Source organism: Sminthopsis crassicaudata, chromosome 2 (assembly GCF_048593235.1).
Source record: "Sminthopsis crassicaudata isolate SCR6 chromosome 2, ASM4859323v1, whole genome shotgun sequence".
Classification (NCBI taxonomy): Eukaryota; Metazoa; Chordata; class Mammalia; order Dasyuromorphia; family Dasyuridae; genus Sminthopsis; species Sminthopsis crassicaudata.
The window spans coordinates 216,002,032-216,017,811 of record NC_133618.1 but is presented as its reverse complement, the minus strand read 5'-3'; the positions used below and the strand labels follow the sequence as shown (position 1 = coordinate 216,017,811).

General features: G+C 38.9%; 1 protein-coding gene across 1 annotated transcript in view; it reads left to right on the top strand.

The window, feature by feature from the left end:
• The window catches only part of LOC141552711 (polycystin-1-like protein 2), a 141,711-nt gene that overhangs the window by 38,042 nt on the left and 87,889 nt on the right, over positions 1-15,780 (top strand). Inside the window, exons 15-20 of the mRNA XM_074284736.1 lie at positions 4,076-4,221; positions 5,502-5,696; positions 7,644-7,769; positions 11,439-11,633; positions 12,323-12,441; positions 12,636-12,765. Coding sequence (XP_074140837.1) covers positions 4,076-4,221; positions 5,502-5,696; positions 7,644-7,769; positions 11,439-11,633; positions 12,323-12,441; positions 12,636-12,765 — 911 coding nt within the window. The remainder of the gene's footprint in view (positions 1-4,075; positions 4,222-5,501; positions 5,697-7,643; positions 7,770-11,438; positions 11,634-12,322; positions 12,442-12,635; positions 12,766-15,780) is intronic.

Below are 15,780 nucleotides of genomic sequence, written 5' to 3'. Positions count from 1 at the left end.
AAATCTGGCCTCAGTTATTTACTAGCTGTGTGATGCTGGGCAAATCACTTCACCCTGTTTGCCTCAGTTTCCTCATCTGTAAAATGAGCTAGAGGAGGAAATGACAAGCCACTCCAGTATCTTTGCCAAGAAAACCCAAAATAGTGTTATGAAGACTTGGGCATAATTGAATAACAGATGAGATTTAAGTTTCCTTCCAGCTCTAATCCTTTGAAGTTAGAAGGTCTCTCTCTTGTCACCTTTTTCTGCTGAACTTTCCATTCTCACAAGAGAGACTCATCACCACTAGCATGAAAAAAATGGAAAGCCAGAAGAGAAACAGGGAAGGATTTTAGCTTCCCAACCACACATCTATTCACCAATATAATATCCACCCATGGAACTGTGTATTAACAGGAACAAATATGAGGTTTGGGACTTAGGTCAAGGACGGTTTCTGTTTTGCTTTGATTATCCATTTCATGATAACTTTGGCTTGTGGATTTTGATGAAATTTGGGGTCTGTGAAAATGTAACCACTGATTATTGATCTAATGCTACCTGATAATTTAATTCTTGTATCCAAAGTTCTTTGCTAATACAAAGAACCTAGTTATATTCTGGGGAAGGAAGGAGAGAAACAAGCAACTTTATTAAGCAATTACATTGTGCTAAGACTTATATAAATATGAAATTTGATCCTCACAACAACTCTGGGAAATAAGCACTATTATAATCTCCATTGTATAGCTGAAGAAACTAAGGTAAACAGAAGTTAAATAACTTTTCTAGGATCACAGAGCTAATAAATGTCTGAAATGTTTGAACCCAGGTCTTTAATACCTGTCCACTGTAACACTTGTTCTCTAGTTCATTGACTCCAGTCAAGTAATATCTGTGATCAATAGTATCTGTCATTCCCCCAGGAATGGCCACTTATTTCTAAGCACTAAAGTTCACAAAGCTAAAATTAATAAACTATTTTATTGACAAAGGTACCTGTGTGTGCCTTACACACAGCAGGCACTTACTGCTTATTAATGATTGATTTGATTTGGAAGCTTCTATCTATGTATAGAGTCAAAAGACCTCCTCAAAATAGATGAGGCCAAGGTTTGCTCCCTTCCAGGACCCTTTTATCTGTGGTTTATTGCTCTTTTCTCAACAATTCTCATTAGACCCAGTCACTCTGCCTTCTAGGACCACCATTCTCCTAAGCTCTGCTTCTAATAGCAGCAGCCTCTTTGCTAAACTCCTCAGGCTCTCCTCTTCTTCTTCTGTTCTCTGGCAAATGATGCTGATCATCTTTCCCCGGGGATCCTATACCTGCTGGTATAAAGCTATTGTTGTGGAACCCCTTCCTCACCCAAAAAGTTCAAAAACTCCCCTCAGAGGTCAATTGACACTGCACCATTAAAAATCTTTATATTTCTGGATACCACAGCATACTTCCTTCTTCATCTGAGTAAGTGGCAATCTGCATTGCTGTATTGGGAGGAGTGCCCTCTACCCAAGAAACCACAAGTCCAAGTATTAAAATTCCATTTTTTAAAAAAGAAAATGGTACAAGATGAGCAGGCATGGAGAAATTGAGATCTGATGGAACACCTGTGTCAATGAAATTACTCTCCTCAACTCTATCTTTTAGAACTCTGGACCTTCTAATCTTAGCTCAAATATCAGCATCCATCAGAGGCCTTCCCTGATCCCTTTGTTACAGTGAAATAGAGGCTCATTATAAAATTATATTACTCATATCATAGGGTCTAGACCAAGAAGGGACATCTTAGTCCAGCCCTCTTGTTTTTACAAATGGAGAAACTAAAGAGTCAGATTAAGTGACTTATCCATCATACAGGTAATAAGTGAAAGGCAGGATTTGAACCCAGTCTTCAGACTCTAAAGCCAATGGTCTTTCCAGTATATCAGACTATCTTTTTGGAAAAAAGAGAAAGAACCTTACTCATTTTGGCTATTAGAACCCTTAACATCCCTTCTGACTTTAATTCTAGGATCCTATAATTTTTTCTTGCCCCAAAGTTAAGTAGGCTGGGATATTCAAATGATCTCTTCCTTTCTACCCAGGATCTCTTCTGGGGAAAATCTGAACCAAGGATCTAAATGGGGCTGGTGGAAACAATAGAATTAGCTGCTCCTGACATGATTTTTCCTAGAGAAAAAGAAATTTTGTAGTAATTGGATCATAGATTTAGAGGGGAAAGGGATTCTAAAGACTATCTATTCAAAGGAATGTGGTTTTAGAGCTGGAAGAAATCTTAGAAGTTATGGAGTCTAACTTGCTCAATTTACAGATTAAGAAGTAAGACCCAAAGAGTTTAAATGATTTGCCCAAGATCACACACAGAGTGCATGGGAGAACTGGGATTCTAAGAAGCAACCAGGTTCTAAACTCAGTATTCTTTCCATTGTTGCCCAGTGTCACAAGAAGTTATAGCTTAAATGAGGTTGTTGGGGGCGGTAGCCCCTTGATATTCCTTGTTTGATTTCCAACTTCCTTTGGGACTTGGACCTTTGACAAAAGATCTGGTCAAAGTAGTTTGGGCTATCTGAGCTGGCTGGGGTTTTACAGCCCCCATTCTAATCTGCTCAGATAGACCAAATGCCAGCAGGAAATTCCTTTTTGGGAAGAGACTTCTGTCTTTCCCCAAAAGATAACAAGAGAATCCTTATCTTATTTACATCACTCTCAGGAACCTCCTTACATCACTGCATCTGAATGATTGTGCTCTTCTATAAAACAGAGTCCTCAAAAATCTATTCTTTGCAAAATTGGCCTTGTACCTTGCAGCCATTTTGCCCATTGGCTCTCCAGTGTTTCCATTCTAATCAATAAAGACTATGTTTCCATACAGCATTAAGTAGCAAATTCATTTGCTGCCGACCCCGCCCTTGGTTACTTTGGGAAAGGAAGGAGAGAGAGAAAAGGAATTGACCCATCTCGGTTTAGACCTCAGTTTACTCCTCATCAAGGTCATTCAGGTTAATTCCAATAGACTTGTATTGGAGAGAGTCATCTGCATCCAAAATGAAGACCGAGGATTGAATGTAGATCACAACATAATATTTTCACCTTTTTTGTTGTTTGCTTTTATTTTTTTTTTCATTTTTTTTTCCTTTTTGATCTGATTTTTCTTATACAGCATGATAATTGTGGAAATATGTATAGAAGAATTGCACATCTTTAACATATATTGAATTACTTGCTGTCTAAGGGAGGGGATGCAGGAAAGGAGGGAGAAAAAATTTGGAACACAAGATTTTGTGGGGGTGAATACCGAAAACTATATATACATATATATATATATATTTTTTTTTTTTGAAAATAAAAAGCTAAAAAAAAAAAAAGAAAAACAAAGAACTCCCTCCCCCCAAAAAGTTATAGCTTTAGCTTAATCATTATTGAGATTCCCATCTGTTAAGGTCATCTCATGATTGCTGTCTCTTGACAAAAATCCTTCAAGGTCACTGGAACTTGGTGAACTCTGAATAATATCTACAAAGACATTTCTGGTTTTCCAGGTTTCTAAGACGACTTCTCCGGAAGACAGACAATTTGGCTCCAAGATGGTGGTTATATATTCATACAAAATGAACCCTGAGAAAATTTTCAAATAGAAACCTCTTAGTTTTTTTTTTAATATTTCCCCCAATTATATATAAGAACAATTTTTAACATGCATTGTGTATTTTAAGTTTTGAGTTCCAAATTTTATTATTCTCTCCCTTCCATCCCCTCTTGATAAGCTATCTGATATTGTTTATATATGTGCAATCATGTAAAATATTTTCATATTAGTCATTTTGGCACCACTTAGTTTTAATAGATTTAGGTAAAAAATTGCTCTGCGGTAGGAGATCCTGAAAATTATGACTGCATCAGGAAAGGTTACTAATGACAAAACCACTGTGTTTAAATTTAGTTTAGTTTCTGGCATTATTATTGAATTTAGTATTTGTAAAGTCTTTGTTATGGGTGTTTATACTTCTAAAAGCAATTGTGTATCTTTTATCTTTATTATCTTTCAAGAACTCTGAAAATATTCTTTCCCCTGACTCTTCCTCTTCCTATTTTTAGATTCATGCTTCTATTGTGGACATGAGCCAGAGCTTCTATCAGTTTATTTGCCACTTGGAAAGGAAGAAAATAACTTTGTTTTGAAGATTCTCATTACTGTTGCTAATAAGGCTGGAGACACAGTACATACCCATGTAGCAGTCAAGGTAGATAATATTCTCTCTCCCTCCCTCCCTTCCTTCTTTCCTTTCTTCCTTCCTAATCAGGAAGATGTTAACCTTATAGGTTGACATCTAATTTCATCATTTTATTTATGAGGAAACTGAGGTCCAAAGAGGTTAAGTATTTTGTCCAAAGTTACATTGATACATACCTCTATCCTACTGGAATAGAAAGAGGCAGTGTGATATTGTGGGTAAGGCTTTGGAAACAGAATTATTAACTTCTCAGCCTTGGTTTCCTTATTTTTTTAAATTTTTTTCTTTTTTTCTTTTTTTTTGCTGAGGCAATTGGGATTAAGTGACTTGCCCAGGGTCACACAGCTAGGAAGTGTTAAGTGTCTGAAGCCAAATTTGAACTCAGGTCCTCCTGACTTCAGGTCTGGTGCTCTATCCACTGAACCACCTAGCTGTCCTGGTTTCCTTATCTTTAAATGAAGTTTTACATATATATATATATATATATATATATATACATATATATATATATATATATATATGTGAAATTCTTTTGCAAATCTTAAGGAAATATATGAGTTATTATTTTCATTTGTTTGCTGATTATTAGAGAACTGACACATAGGATAATAGATTCAGAACTGGAAAGGACCTAAGAAGCTAGTGACCTCATTTATTTATAGATGAGGAAAATGAAACCCCAAGTTGATACATGTTGGGATGAGAAAAATTAACCCAGAGAGGCTAATTTAAATGTAATTATAAACAATTTGTATTCCTATCTTCCCTATATTGTTGTATGACCATTTCTCCAATGGGGCATATGTATTAACCTTTTATATATATGTATGTATATGTGTATATGTATATATATACACATATATATATAGTATGTGTGTATTTGTGTATATATAGTATATGTGTATATGTATGTATATATATATATATATATATATATATATATATATATACACACACACACACACACACACACACATGTATATATGGCAGTTCCTTATAGATTATGAAATGTCAGCTCCTTTTATGCTATATTTATTGCTATATTAACATTTGCTACAAATATTCTTTCCAAAGACATTTCTTAACAAGGAATTTCTTTGGCCTTTGAATTTTTTGCTGCTTTTCACATCTTTGTTTTTCAGTGCTAAACAAATACTAAACTTGCTATGACCTGCTCTTCTTTTCTAGAAGAGAGCTCATAGCTCATGTTCCTGACATGTACCCATTTGGTCCTGGAGGCCAGGCCACTTTCTCAGTCTCTCCTCACCTTGCTGATTTCTCCTATTCAGGTAGAACAAGAAGACATAATCAAGGAAAACTGGACACTCCTTGCTTTAATCTCAGAGAAGATAAACAACACATCAATAGGAAAGAACAACAGCATGGCATTTATCCAGTTGTCTAAGTCAGTGTCCTCCATCTTGAATCTGGGGGACTGGGATGAAGGCTTCCCTCCATCTCTGAGAGCCCACCCTGCACAGGAGGTCCTTGATGTGATTTCTCTTTTGTGTTATGGTGAAAGTCCACCCCTTGGGTCAATAAGTCTCTGACATGGCAGGAAGGAATTAGGCTTTAGAGATGTCTGATCATGGCCTTGAAGAAGCTGTTGGTAAAGTCTTTGGTCTTAAAAGCTGAAAGGGACCCTACAGATCATCTAATCAACCCTCCAATTCCTCCTTTGATACCAATATGGTACTAGTCTTCCCTGAACACATCCTATACCTCACCATACTGGTATCAAATGAGGAAATGTCCAACACAATAGACATTTAAAGATCCTTTTTTCCCATGCATTCATTTATTCCCTTTATCCCGTTTTACAGACGACAGAAAAGCCCACTGAGATGGTATAATTTGTGACAGCAGGATTTAGACCCAGATCTCTTGTCCCTATGATCCTTCACATGACCTTTCTCCTCCTTTTAGTCCCTTCAATCAGTCATCATAGACTGGAAGAGGAAAGGGACCATAGAGGCCATCTCTACATCATCATTTTGTAAAGGAAGAAAATGTTGCCTAGGGAGATGAAGTGATTTGCCCATAATTTCACCCATAAGAAGCAGCAAAGGTGTAATTCCTCTGCCTCCAAAACCAATTCTCTGTCCACGAATGAATTTTGCTGCCCTCATTAAGTTAAACTCTGGGATTATTTGCTTAATTCTTTCCCCTTCGGATCCTCTCTTCTACACAAGGTTGTAAGATACAAGTTCAAGCTCATGTTCTCAGGCCCACAATGTCCAGGGTCCCATTCTGACTCAGCAATGTCTGGGAAGCTGCAGATACCCTTATCGACCCTGGCAGCAGGGACCCACCACTATACCTGCCAAGAGGACCTCAGGGTTCCCCAGCAGAGCTCAGAGGAAAGAATTCCCTTCTAGCCCTTGCCCCTCTCCTCCCACATAGGGCAACAGGGGAACAACTGGCCAGATAAGTCATGAAAAGAACTCTACATTAGGAATCAGGAGGCCTAAGTTCAAGGTCCAGCCCTGACTCCAAATCACTACATGACCTTGATCAAATTTCTTTCCCTTTCTAATTGTCAATTTTCTCATTTGTAAACTTAAAGGTCTAGACTCAATTGCCTCAAAGTCCTACTCTTCCTTGCCCCACTTCCATTATTCAATGTTCTGAAGTTCCTCTGGGCTCTGATAGTGTTCTGTGTTCCACAGGCTCTTCTCAACCCCTACATTTTGTGATTTCTAAGATACCAAAGGCAACAGCCCAGCTCCCTCCCAGGGAAGTAGGAGACTAGACAGTGTGGGTGGCAGGATTCTGGCCTATACTGGCCAACATGGTTGTACCTCAGAACAAGCCAGGCCTCTATACTCTAGAAGGATACAATGCAAAGTAAAGAGTTGAGGGAGTACTTAAAGTCCATTTGGTTCAACCAGATCATTTTATAGAGAAGGACACTGAGGTCTACAGGGGAACAAAGATTTTTATTCACCCATTTGAAAGCAGAGCCAAGGAGAAAGCTCAAGCCTTAGGGCAGTATTCTTAATTTAATATCATATTACCTCTAGTGTCAAAGAGATGCTGGAAAAAGTCTAGGCTCAATTCTACTCCTCATATTAAAAAAGGCTCTGAGCATCTCCTAGTTTTCTGAATGCCAGTTTTATAATTATCTTTGATTTCTACATTCCTACACAAAGGGAAAAGACCACCATGTCTAGAGAGCAGAATATGCATGTTTAAATGAAAACAGTGAATATAATTATAAGTAAGAAATTTGTGACAGTCTTGGAGGTCAGTAGAGGCTCTCTGATATGGTAAAAAGCAATCAGTTCCCAAACTTTTGCAAAATCAGGCCTAACATATGGTTTTACATGAATTGGTGTTAATTAGCTTTTATATACAGTAAATTTTAATCAGTTTTTTATCCATCCAGTACAAATTTATTAACTATTTTCACTTCCTTCTTCCATCCTAAGATCAGAGAGCTCATGTTGAGGACCCTGGCTTCTATTCCTGCTGATGAAATACAGCTGGCTCTGGGGATGGCAGAGGCACTAAAAGATGTCACCTTTAACCATGAAGAACTCTCCCCATTAGCCCAGGTCAGCAGCACCCCAACACCCTGGCCTCTGTTCTATATGCATGCAAAGCCTCTCAGTCTACTTGTACTAGGAGAAGCCTGATATAACCTTTCTCAGTCTCAATTTCCTTTTCTGTAAAATGAGAGAGTAGAATTCATTGATGTCTAAAATACCTTCCAGCTCTAAAACATGGTCAGAAAATTTCTTTTGTGTTCTTGTTAATCATGACTTTTTTTAATGAAATTTATATTACCATTCTGTTCAAAGTACTATCATTTCTAAAAGCAAAGAAAAAAGATTCATAGCTTTGATTCTGTACTTTTGTGAGCAGTTGTGGTTTTTTAGGATTTTTAGGGCAATCACAGGGTTGTCATAGTGCTATATGTCTGAAGAAACATAAAGCTTGGAGATCTCAGTTTGAATCTTACATTTACAAATGATTCTTTGACAAGATAACCTCACTATTGCCATAGTTTACTACTCTATAAAGTAAGGATGATAACTCTTTCACTCCCTTCTATTCAGGGTTATAAGGCATATATCTAAGCCCATGATAGGGGTCTCTGAATGTCCTGAATCTTCTGCTGATTCAGCAATGTCTGGGAAGCTGTGGACTCACACAGAAAGTGTTTTGTAAACCTGTTAAGTGCTCTTAATATCGTTTGAGACAAGTTGGATTTTCTCTTGGTTTTACCTTTGTGATGAGTGAGACATTGTTTTCTGAAATAAGTCAGATCTCTGAGTAATACCTAAGTTTAACTTGCCTAGTAAGTCTCAAAATGCGGTACATGGACTCTTGGGTATCCCTAAGACCTTTTCAGGGGATCCTTGAAGTCAAAACTATTTTCATAATAATACTAAGGGCACAATCAAAAATGACTGAACAACAAAAGGTACTAAACAATTGTTTCTGCCTGCTGAAAGTGTGTTTTTATGATTATCATCTATTTTTTCCTTTCCTCCCTAACAAATCCCTTGAGAGTAAAGACTATATATAAATTTTGTCTCTCCCCAGAACTTATCATGGGACCTAGTACATAGTAAGCACTTAATAATAATAATGATGATAATGATGGAGGCAATTAAGTGATCTAGTGAATAGAACACTAGGCCAAATTCAGGAAGATGTGAAATTAAATATGGCCTCAGCTGTTTCCTAGTTGTATCAATTCTGACAAGTCATTCAACCTCTGTCTGCCTCAGTTTCCTAAACCATAAAATGAGAATAATATCAGCATCTACTTTATCTAGTTGTTGTAAATATCAGCTAATATTTATAAAATGCTTAGCACAATGCCTGGCTAGGTGACAGCCATATAAATGCTTATTTCCTTTGCACTTAGTAAATATTGGTAAACTAAATCAAGTTGAAGTAACTAAAACAACAAGGTCATAATTAAATTAGTGGCAAAAATAGACTTAGGGCTTTCTACACTACCAAGCTAGGTAAGAAGACAGTGAAGATATGGTAAAGAAAGAAAAAATTGGCTTCAGGATAGTTGAGGGAACTTGGCTAAGATTTTGAAGGTTCCTAAAAGAGGAAGTTAGAAGGATTTGAATATGGATGTCAAGGATACTTTCCCCACCTTAGAAGGTGGAAGAGAGGGCTTTGTGACTTCATGGAGTCAGCTTCTTCAAGGAAGGAAATTAATGTCCTTGTTTGGATCATAATATTGTAAGACTGAGCTGGTGGTTACTACATAGTCTTCCTTATATCCCTGGGCCACAAACATAGGTTCAGTGTATCTCAGAATCAAAAAGTACCTAAACAGTCACAGAATCATAGGCTTATCAATTTAGAGCTAGGAGAAACTTTGGAAATGGTTTTGTCCAATCCTTCCTTTTTACAAATGAGGAAACCCAGACCCAAAAAGGTGAATAGTGGTTTTCTCAAAGTCATGCAGGCAGTAAGTAAAAGAACCAGATCTTTTGACCTCAAACTCAGAACTCTTCCAAGCAGTTGACCCTAGGAATGGGATCCAGAGGGCAATATCCAGAAAGGACTTTTATCTGGAGGGAATCTTAGAAATCATTCTAACTACTCCTTCCTTATAGAGGCAGAAGCTGAAGCCTAGCAAAATAAAATGGCTTTGTCAAACAGCTAACAATGATCAGATCTAGAATTTGAACCCAGGACTTTTGGCTCCAAATTCAGTATTCTTTTTACAAAGTCATACTGCTACTAAAGAATATAATTACAGGGTCAGAGAGTTAGAACTGAAAGGGACTTTAGAAATCACTTAGTCCAATCCCATCATTTTATAGATGAAGAAATAAAGGCTCAGAGAGATTGTCCATGGTCAGATAGGTAGTAACATATACACAAACACACACACACACACACACACACACACATACATACACTTTGAGGGTCTATAAGGAGTCATTGAATTTACTGTGTGTGAAAAAGTATGCCTGGTGTCTTGTCTCTACTTTACTTCCTCAGGCAGCATAGCCTGCCACCCTTACTGGGAAGGCTCTGTCTGATGAGTGCCAATCACCTATGCTTGAACGGAGGGTCCCTTAGCCTCCCACACTTGCTCTTTGTAGGTGCAGTGTTTTCACATGCTCTCATATAGACCTGTTCTCTCCTGTTTAGGGATGGATTAGGTTAGGATGAAGATGAAAAAGACTTGAGGAGGGGGGAAGGCATAATAATTTATTGGTTTATAGTGATGGATGTAGGGTATGGGGGGAGTCTGACCTTCAAACAATATAATCACCATGGCCAGGCCTTTATTCAGCAATGTTTAACAGCAGTGTTTAAATAGCAAATGTTTACTGAGCAAGACCTTGCACTGGGTACCGTGGGGGATACAAAAATAAAGTCAGCTGGACAAACATTTATTAAGTGCTTATTGTGTGCATTACCCTGTACTTGTAGTTGGGGATATTTGGCAGGAGTGAGGTCCTGGACTTATGATTTCCTTGACATAGGGAACATCTGATGCTTCCTATGTGGAAAGTCCTTCCATTGATGAATAACACCAACTTATCTATAACTCAGTCTTTGACAGCAGTTTAGGATATTGAGTTCTAAATGACTTGCCCTTGGTCACCTAAATAGTATGTGTCAGAAGCAGGGCTCAATCTCTGGTCTTCCTTTCTCCAAGGAAGCCTTTTATCCACCCTGTAGCTCTGTTATGAATACAAAAAATAAAGTCACAGGCCCTTCTCTCAAATAGCTGACAATCTCACAGATTGGGGTAAAGGGACTGACTACCAGAAGGAGATATGAAAGGGACACAAAAGGAAGTAGAATGTAAGAGGGGAAATGGACAGATTCAGACAAAATGCTCTAGAAACACTTGAGAAGAGAAGAAGCTTTTTTGATTGTAGAAATCAGGAAAAGCTTGAAATTGGAACTGGCTTTCTGAGTTGGTTCTTGATGGGAAAGAAGGATTTCAAAAGACTGAGAAGGGAAGTGTGATTCCTGTCCTCATGGAGCTCAAGTCGAATTGAGGAGACAAGGCACAGATACAAGTAATTCTAATACAAGTCAAGTTAATCAAAATTTTGGTCAGGACCTATAGTCTTTCCTCATTTGAGTATTCTAAGTCCCTGTGGTCTGATGGGGACAATGGCTTACCAGTGGAAGACTGTACCCTTGTGCAGACTGGCCTTAAGGCCAGTCAATTGCTATTTAATTCTGTCCTCAACTAATTTTCTCATTCCTTTTTGGGGGACAAGCTGATGGCCAGCCATGTGCTTCAGAATGTCAGCAAGTTCCTGGCAATGGGGATGTCTATCCCCGAGGACGGCACTGTCAGACAGAAGCGTCAGATGACAGCTACGCACCTGTTTCATGCAGTGGGAAATGTGCTTGAAGCATCGAGGAGCCAGGAGCCTGAAGTACCACTGGGCTCCAGTACCAGCCAGGTCATTGTTACTGAAAGAGAAAGGCAAAAGGCACTGCCTTTCAGAGACCTCACAGGATTTGTAGAAGGGTTTCCAGGGTATAGGGTGGCCTGAGAACCACATCTGTTCAGAGCTCAGCACTGGTTGTGTGATATATCATTCAGTCATAGGTCAGGCACTGGGACAAGTTGGGAGATACAGAAAAAGGCAAAAGACACCCCCTCCTTTCAAGGAGCTCAAATCTAAAGAGGGAAGTAACAAGAAATCAGCTATGTACATTTATAGTTAGGTACATACAGGATAAACTGGAGATAATCAACAATGGGGAAGCATCAGTTTTGACGGGGAGTCAGGATTATACAGCTTTTATAAAATAAAATAAAAATTTTAAAATAATAACAATAATTTTAAATAAATTTAAAATAAAATTTTAAGAAATATATATATATATATATATATATATATACAGTAAATTTATCAATAGGTACTTGTGGGAGATAGTGGGATCCCTTACTGCCCCCCCTTGCCAAAGTACCCTTAAATCATCCTTTGTCTTACCTTGGCCAAGTCCTGCCCAGGGCAGAAGGGAGAATGGCCCTCCCTCTGCGGACTACTCTGCATTTCTATGCCACGTCCCTAAAAGCATATTCTTGTGGGAGAGAAATCTGAGCCTAGGAAGGACAGATGGACTGAGACATGTTTCCCTCTCTTGGCAGGTGGTTGTGCATCTGCTCAGTGCCCTGGAGAATCTACAGAGTGCTCTCCTACTGGGAAGGCCTCCTAGAGACCATCCCATCATGCTGAGTATACCCACCATCTCCATGTATATCAACAGGTAATGGCAAACTCACAATATCCTCAGGAAAGACTAAGTCCTTCACTAGGAACTCTTCCATGTCCAAAAGGCTATATAGTATAGTGAAAAGAGTTTTGGATTTGTAGTGAAAGGACTTGGGGATGTGTATTCATTTAATATTGATTTTCCTCTTCTCTCTCCTTCTGGGGATTGTTGCCTTTCATTGATGTCAGGGTGCAGCCACAAGATCTGGATGGTGCTTCCTTTCATCTCAACACAAGCAATTCAGCTGTCTTCACTCTGCCCAACATCGCCTCCCTGAGCTACTTGGGGAATGATGATGATGAACCTGTGGACATAAGGGTGGGTGTTTGTATCCCTGCCTTGAAGATTCTAACACCTCAAACTCCTTCTGTGTTTCCATTCATTTATTCCTTACATGAAAAGGAAAGTGATTGTCCAGGTATCTATGTTAGAGGGATGCTGGGAAGAGTCTCTGCATTATCTGCCTCACTGGATCACATGAGAATCTAGTCAGAAATTGTATATAAAATATTTTACAATCCTTAAAACTCTAGAAAATGTCAACTGTCATCATTGGGCTCTGATTCTGTCACTTACTGCCTGCATGACTATGGCCAATTCATTTAACATTTTTGGAATTTAGTTTCCTTGTTTGTACAATGAAAGGGCTGGAGCCCTAAAAAATAAACTCTACTTGGCCCAGGAAAGCAGACCTAGAAAACTGCAGCAAAGCAAAATTAGGCTTGATTAAGGAAAAACTTCCTCCCAGTTATAACTATCCAAAATTTCAATTAGGTAACTTCTCCCCCACTGGAGGTCTTCAAGCAGCAGCTGACTGACTTTTTGCCAAGTTGTAATGGTGAGGGGAGACTAGAAGGCCTTTCTGAAATACTTTTTCATCTCTGAGATCCCAAGACTTGATCCATTCTTTGGCTTTGGGGCTCAGAAAGGTTGATTATAGAAAAGTAGCCACTGGGATCTCCCAAGGCTTCAAGATTGGTGTTTGGTCAAAAGAGCTGCTTTTTATCTCACTCTCCATCACTGTATCCCTGAGCTTCTTCCTCCCACATGGCTCACAGGTGGCTGTGCTGAGAGCCAGTATTGTGTATGTGTGCTGCACACCCCATTCCTTCCCTTATTGTGGCCTTTTACTCCTCATGGGGCCTTTCTTGCTGTCTCCCTCTCCCTGCCTGCAGAGAGCTCTGTTGCAATCCCACAGCCCCAATCCAAGACATACACCCAGCCCAGACTCACCCAATCTAGCCCAAATTGCCTAGGAGGTAGTGTGGTCATGATATGAAGTAAGAGCTACAGACTAGGAGCTTGGAGGCTCGGGTTTAAGTCCTGTATGTCACTGACTGGCAGTATGTCCTCAGGAAAGAAATTCTCTCTCTGGGGCTCTATAAAAGGCTCTGGCCTCATCTATAAAATAGGGAGTTTGGACTAAAATGTTTTTTAAGACAACTGGCTCTAATAATCTATGAATCAGTGAATTCTCAGCACCGCTACCTCAGGATTTCTTCCTGAGAATTGAATTGGCCTGGGATCACTGAGGTCCCTGGCTGAGAGGTTGGTCTCTTATTAGTGATAGCCATACCTAGTGGGTCTTTTAAAAAAGCAGTGGGTTACCTTTCATTGGAGGCCTCCAAATAGAGAATGAATAACCATATTCTAGAAGAAAGTTCAGTTATGGTGTTGGTTAGCCTAGCTGACCTCTGTTCCTTTCTAACTCTGACTACCAATGATTCCTCCGTGTGTGATTATGATGTACAGACATGGCTACAACCATTTGAACTTGGAGGGTAAGAGAGTTAGGGTAGGGCTAGAATGGAGTGAAGAACTGAGAAGCTATAGTTCATAGCTACCCATATCACAAAATGATCATTTATCTGACTACTTGTGGATAGGTGAGAAGGGGTTCCAATTACCTTTTCCTCCTTACCAAAATCTGTTTAACTTGCATGCATCCATCCTGAATCAGAAGTCTTATAATCTGGGCCAAGAATCATTCATGGTCCCTCCACCTATGGTCCACTCCCTTCCCTACCAGGAATTCACTCACTGGGTTTACATTGTCAGAGGAACCCAGGAAAGTATTGAGCAGTGAGAAATCTGTCCTGGTAACAGCCTCTTGCTAACTCTACCATCCACCTCTTTCATCATCTGCTTCCTATCACCTGTCCTCTCATTACTCTCACCTCCTCCAGGTCCACTCACTCAGTCCCTAGTTTTCCATCCACCCACTCTTCCTCTTACTTCCCAATAATAACACCTGCTGATGATTACTTCCATTCTTAACAACCCATCCTTCATAATTGCTCATTGAGAGATAATTAGTACAAGTATTATTATCCCCATTTTACAGATGAGGAAACTGAATTCCAGAAAGAGGGTTTGCCCAAGATCATAGAGCTAATAGGTATAGAACCAAAACTATTTATTCCTCAAACTTAATGGGTTTTCTACTTTGTGAATGCACAGCCTTGTATGTATTCTCTCCTTTTTAAAAATTGTGTATTTTCTTCTGATTCTTTTGTTCTGTTAGTCAATAAGTATTTATTAAAGGCTTACTATGTGCCAGGCATGTGCTGAGCAGTGAACATTCAAAGAAAGGCAAAAACACAATCTTTGATTTTTAGGAGCTACCTTTCTAGTGGGAAGGCAATATATAAACAACTATAAGATAACACACATTCCAGTATAAATAGATCTTGTCTTGGCTAAGGCCCTGTTCTCTGCCCCTTCTCCTAGTCACCAGCCTCCCAAGACCATGTTAGACTAAGCTGGCTTTGTAGAACTGGATAAAACAAAGCCTTGCCTAGTTTTTTCAGCTTCTTCCTTTTATACTACTTGTTTTGGGAAAATATTGGTATCTGGCTGCCATTTGGAATTTTGAACATGTGTCTGAGTAGACTAGAAGATGGGGTACCTAGATGTTTTCCATCTTATACACTGACCAATCACTTCTTATACTTTAGTAATCTTCTTGGATGGCCCAGGACAGAAGGCCAAACTTGCACAAAGAACTCACTATTGTTAAATTGGAAATGAATGAATGAATGAATGGAAATGAATGAACAAAGAAATAAATAAATAATTGAAAAAAAGGAAAGAAGGGATAGGAGGAAAGGATTTCCACACAGCCCAGACTGTGATGATCTGTGCAGTTTCAAGAAGCCTATGCTATGTTCTTTGTGACACCTCAGCATGTTTGGAAAGAAGACTAAGTGCAAAGAATGAATGATAAATTGAGCTTTAGTGGATGGGTCCCTCCTTACCTAATTGAACCAGGCAAAAACGTTCTTCTATTTGTGATGGTACCTGCTACCATCACAAAATTTCAGAATTGGAAGA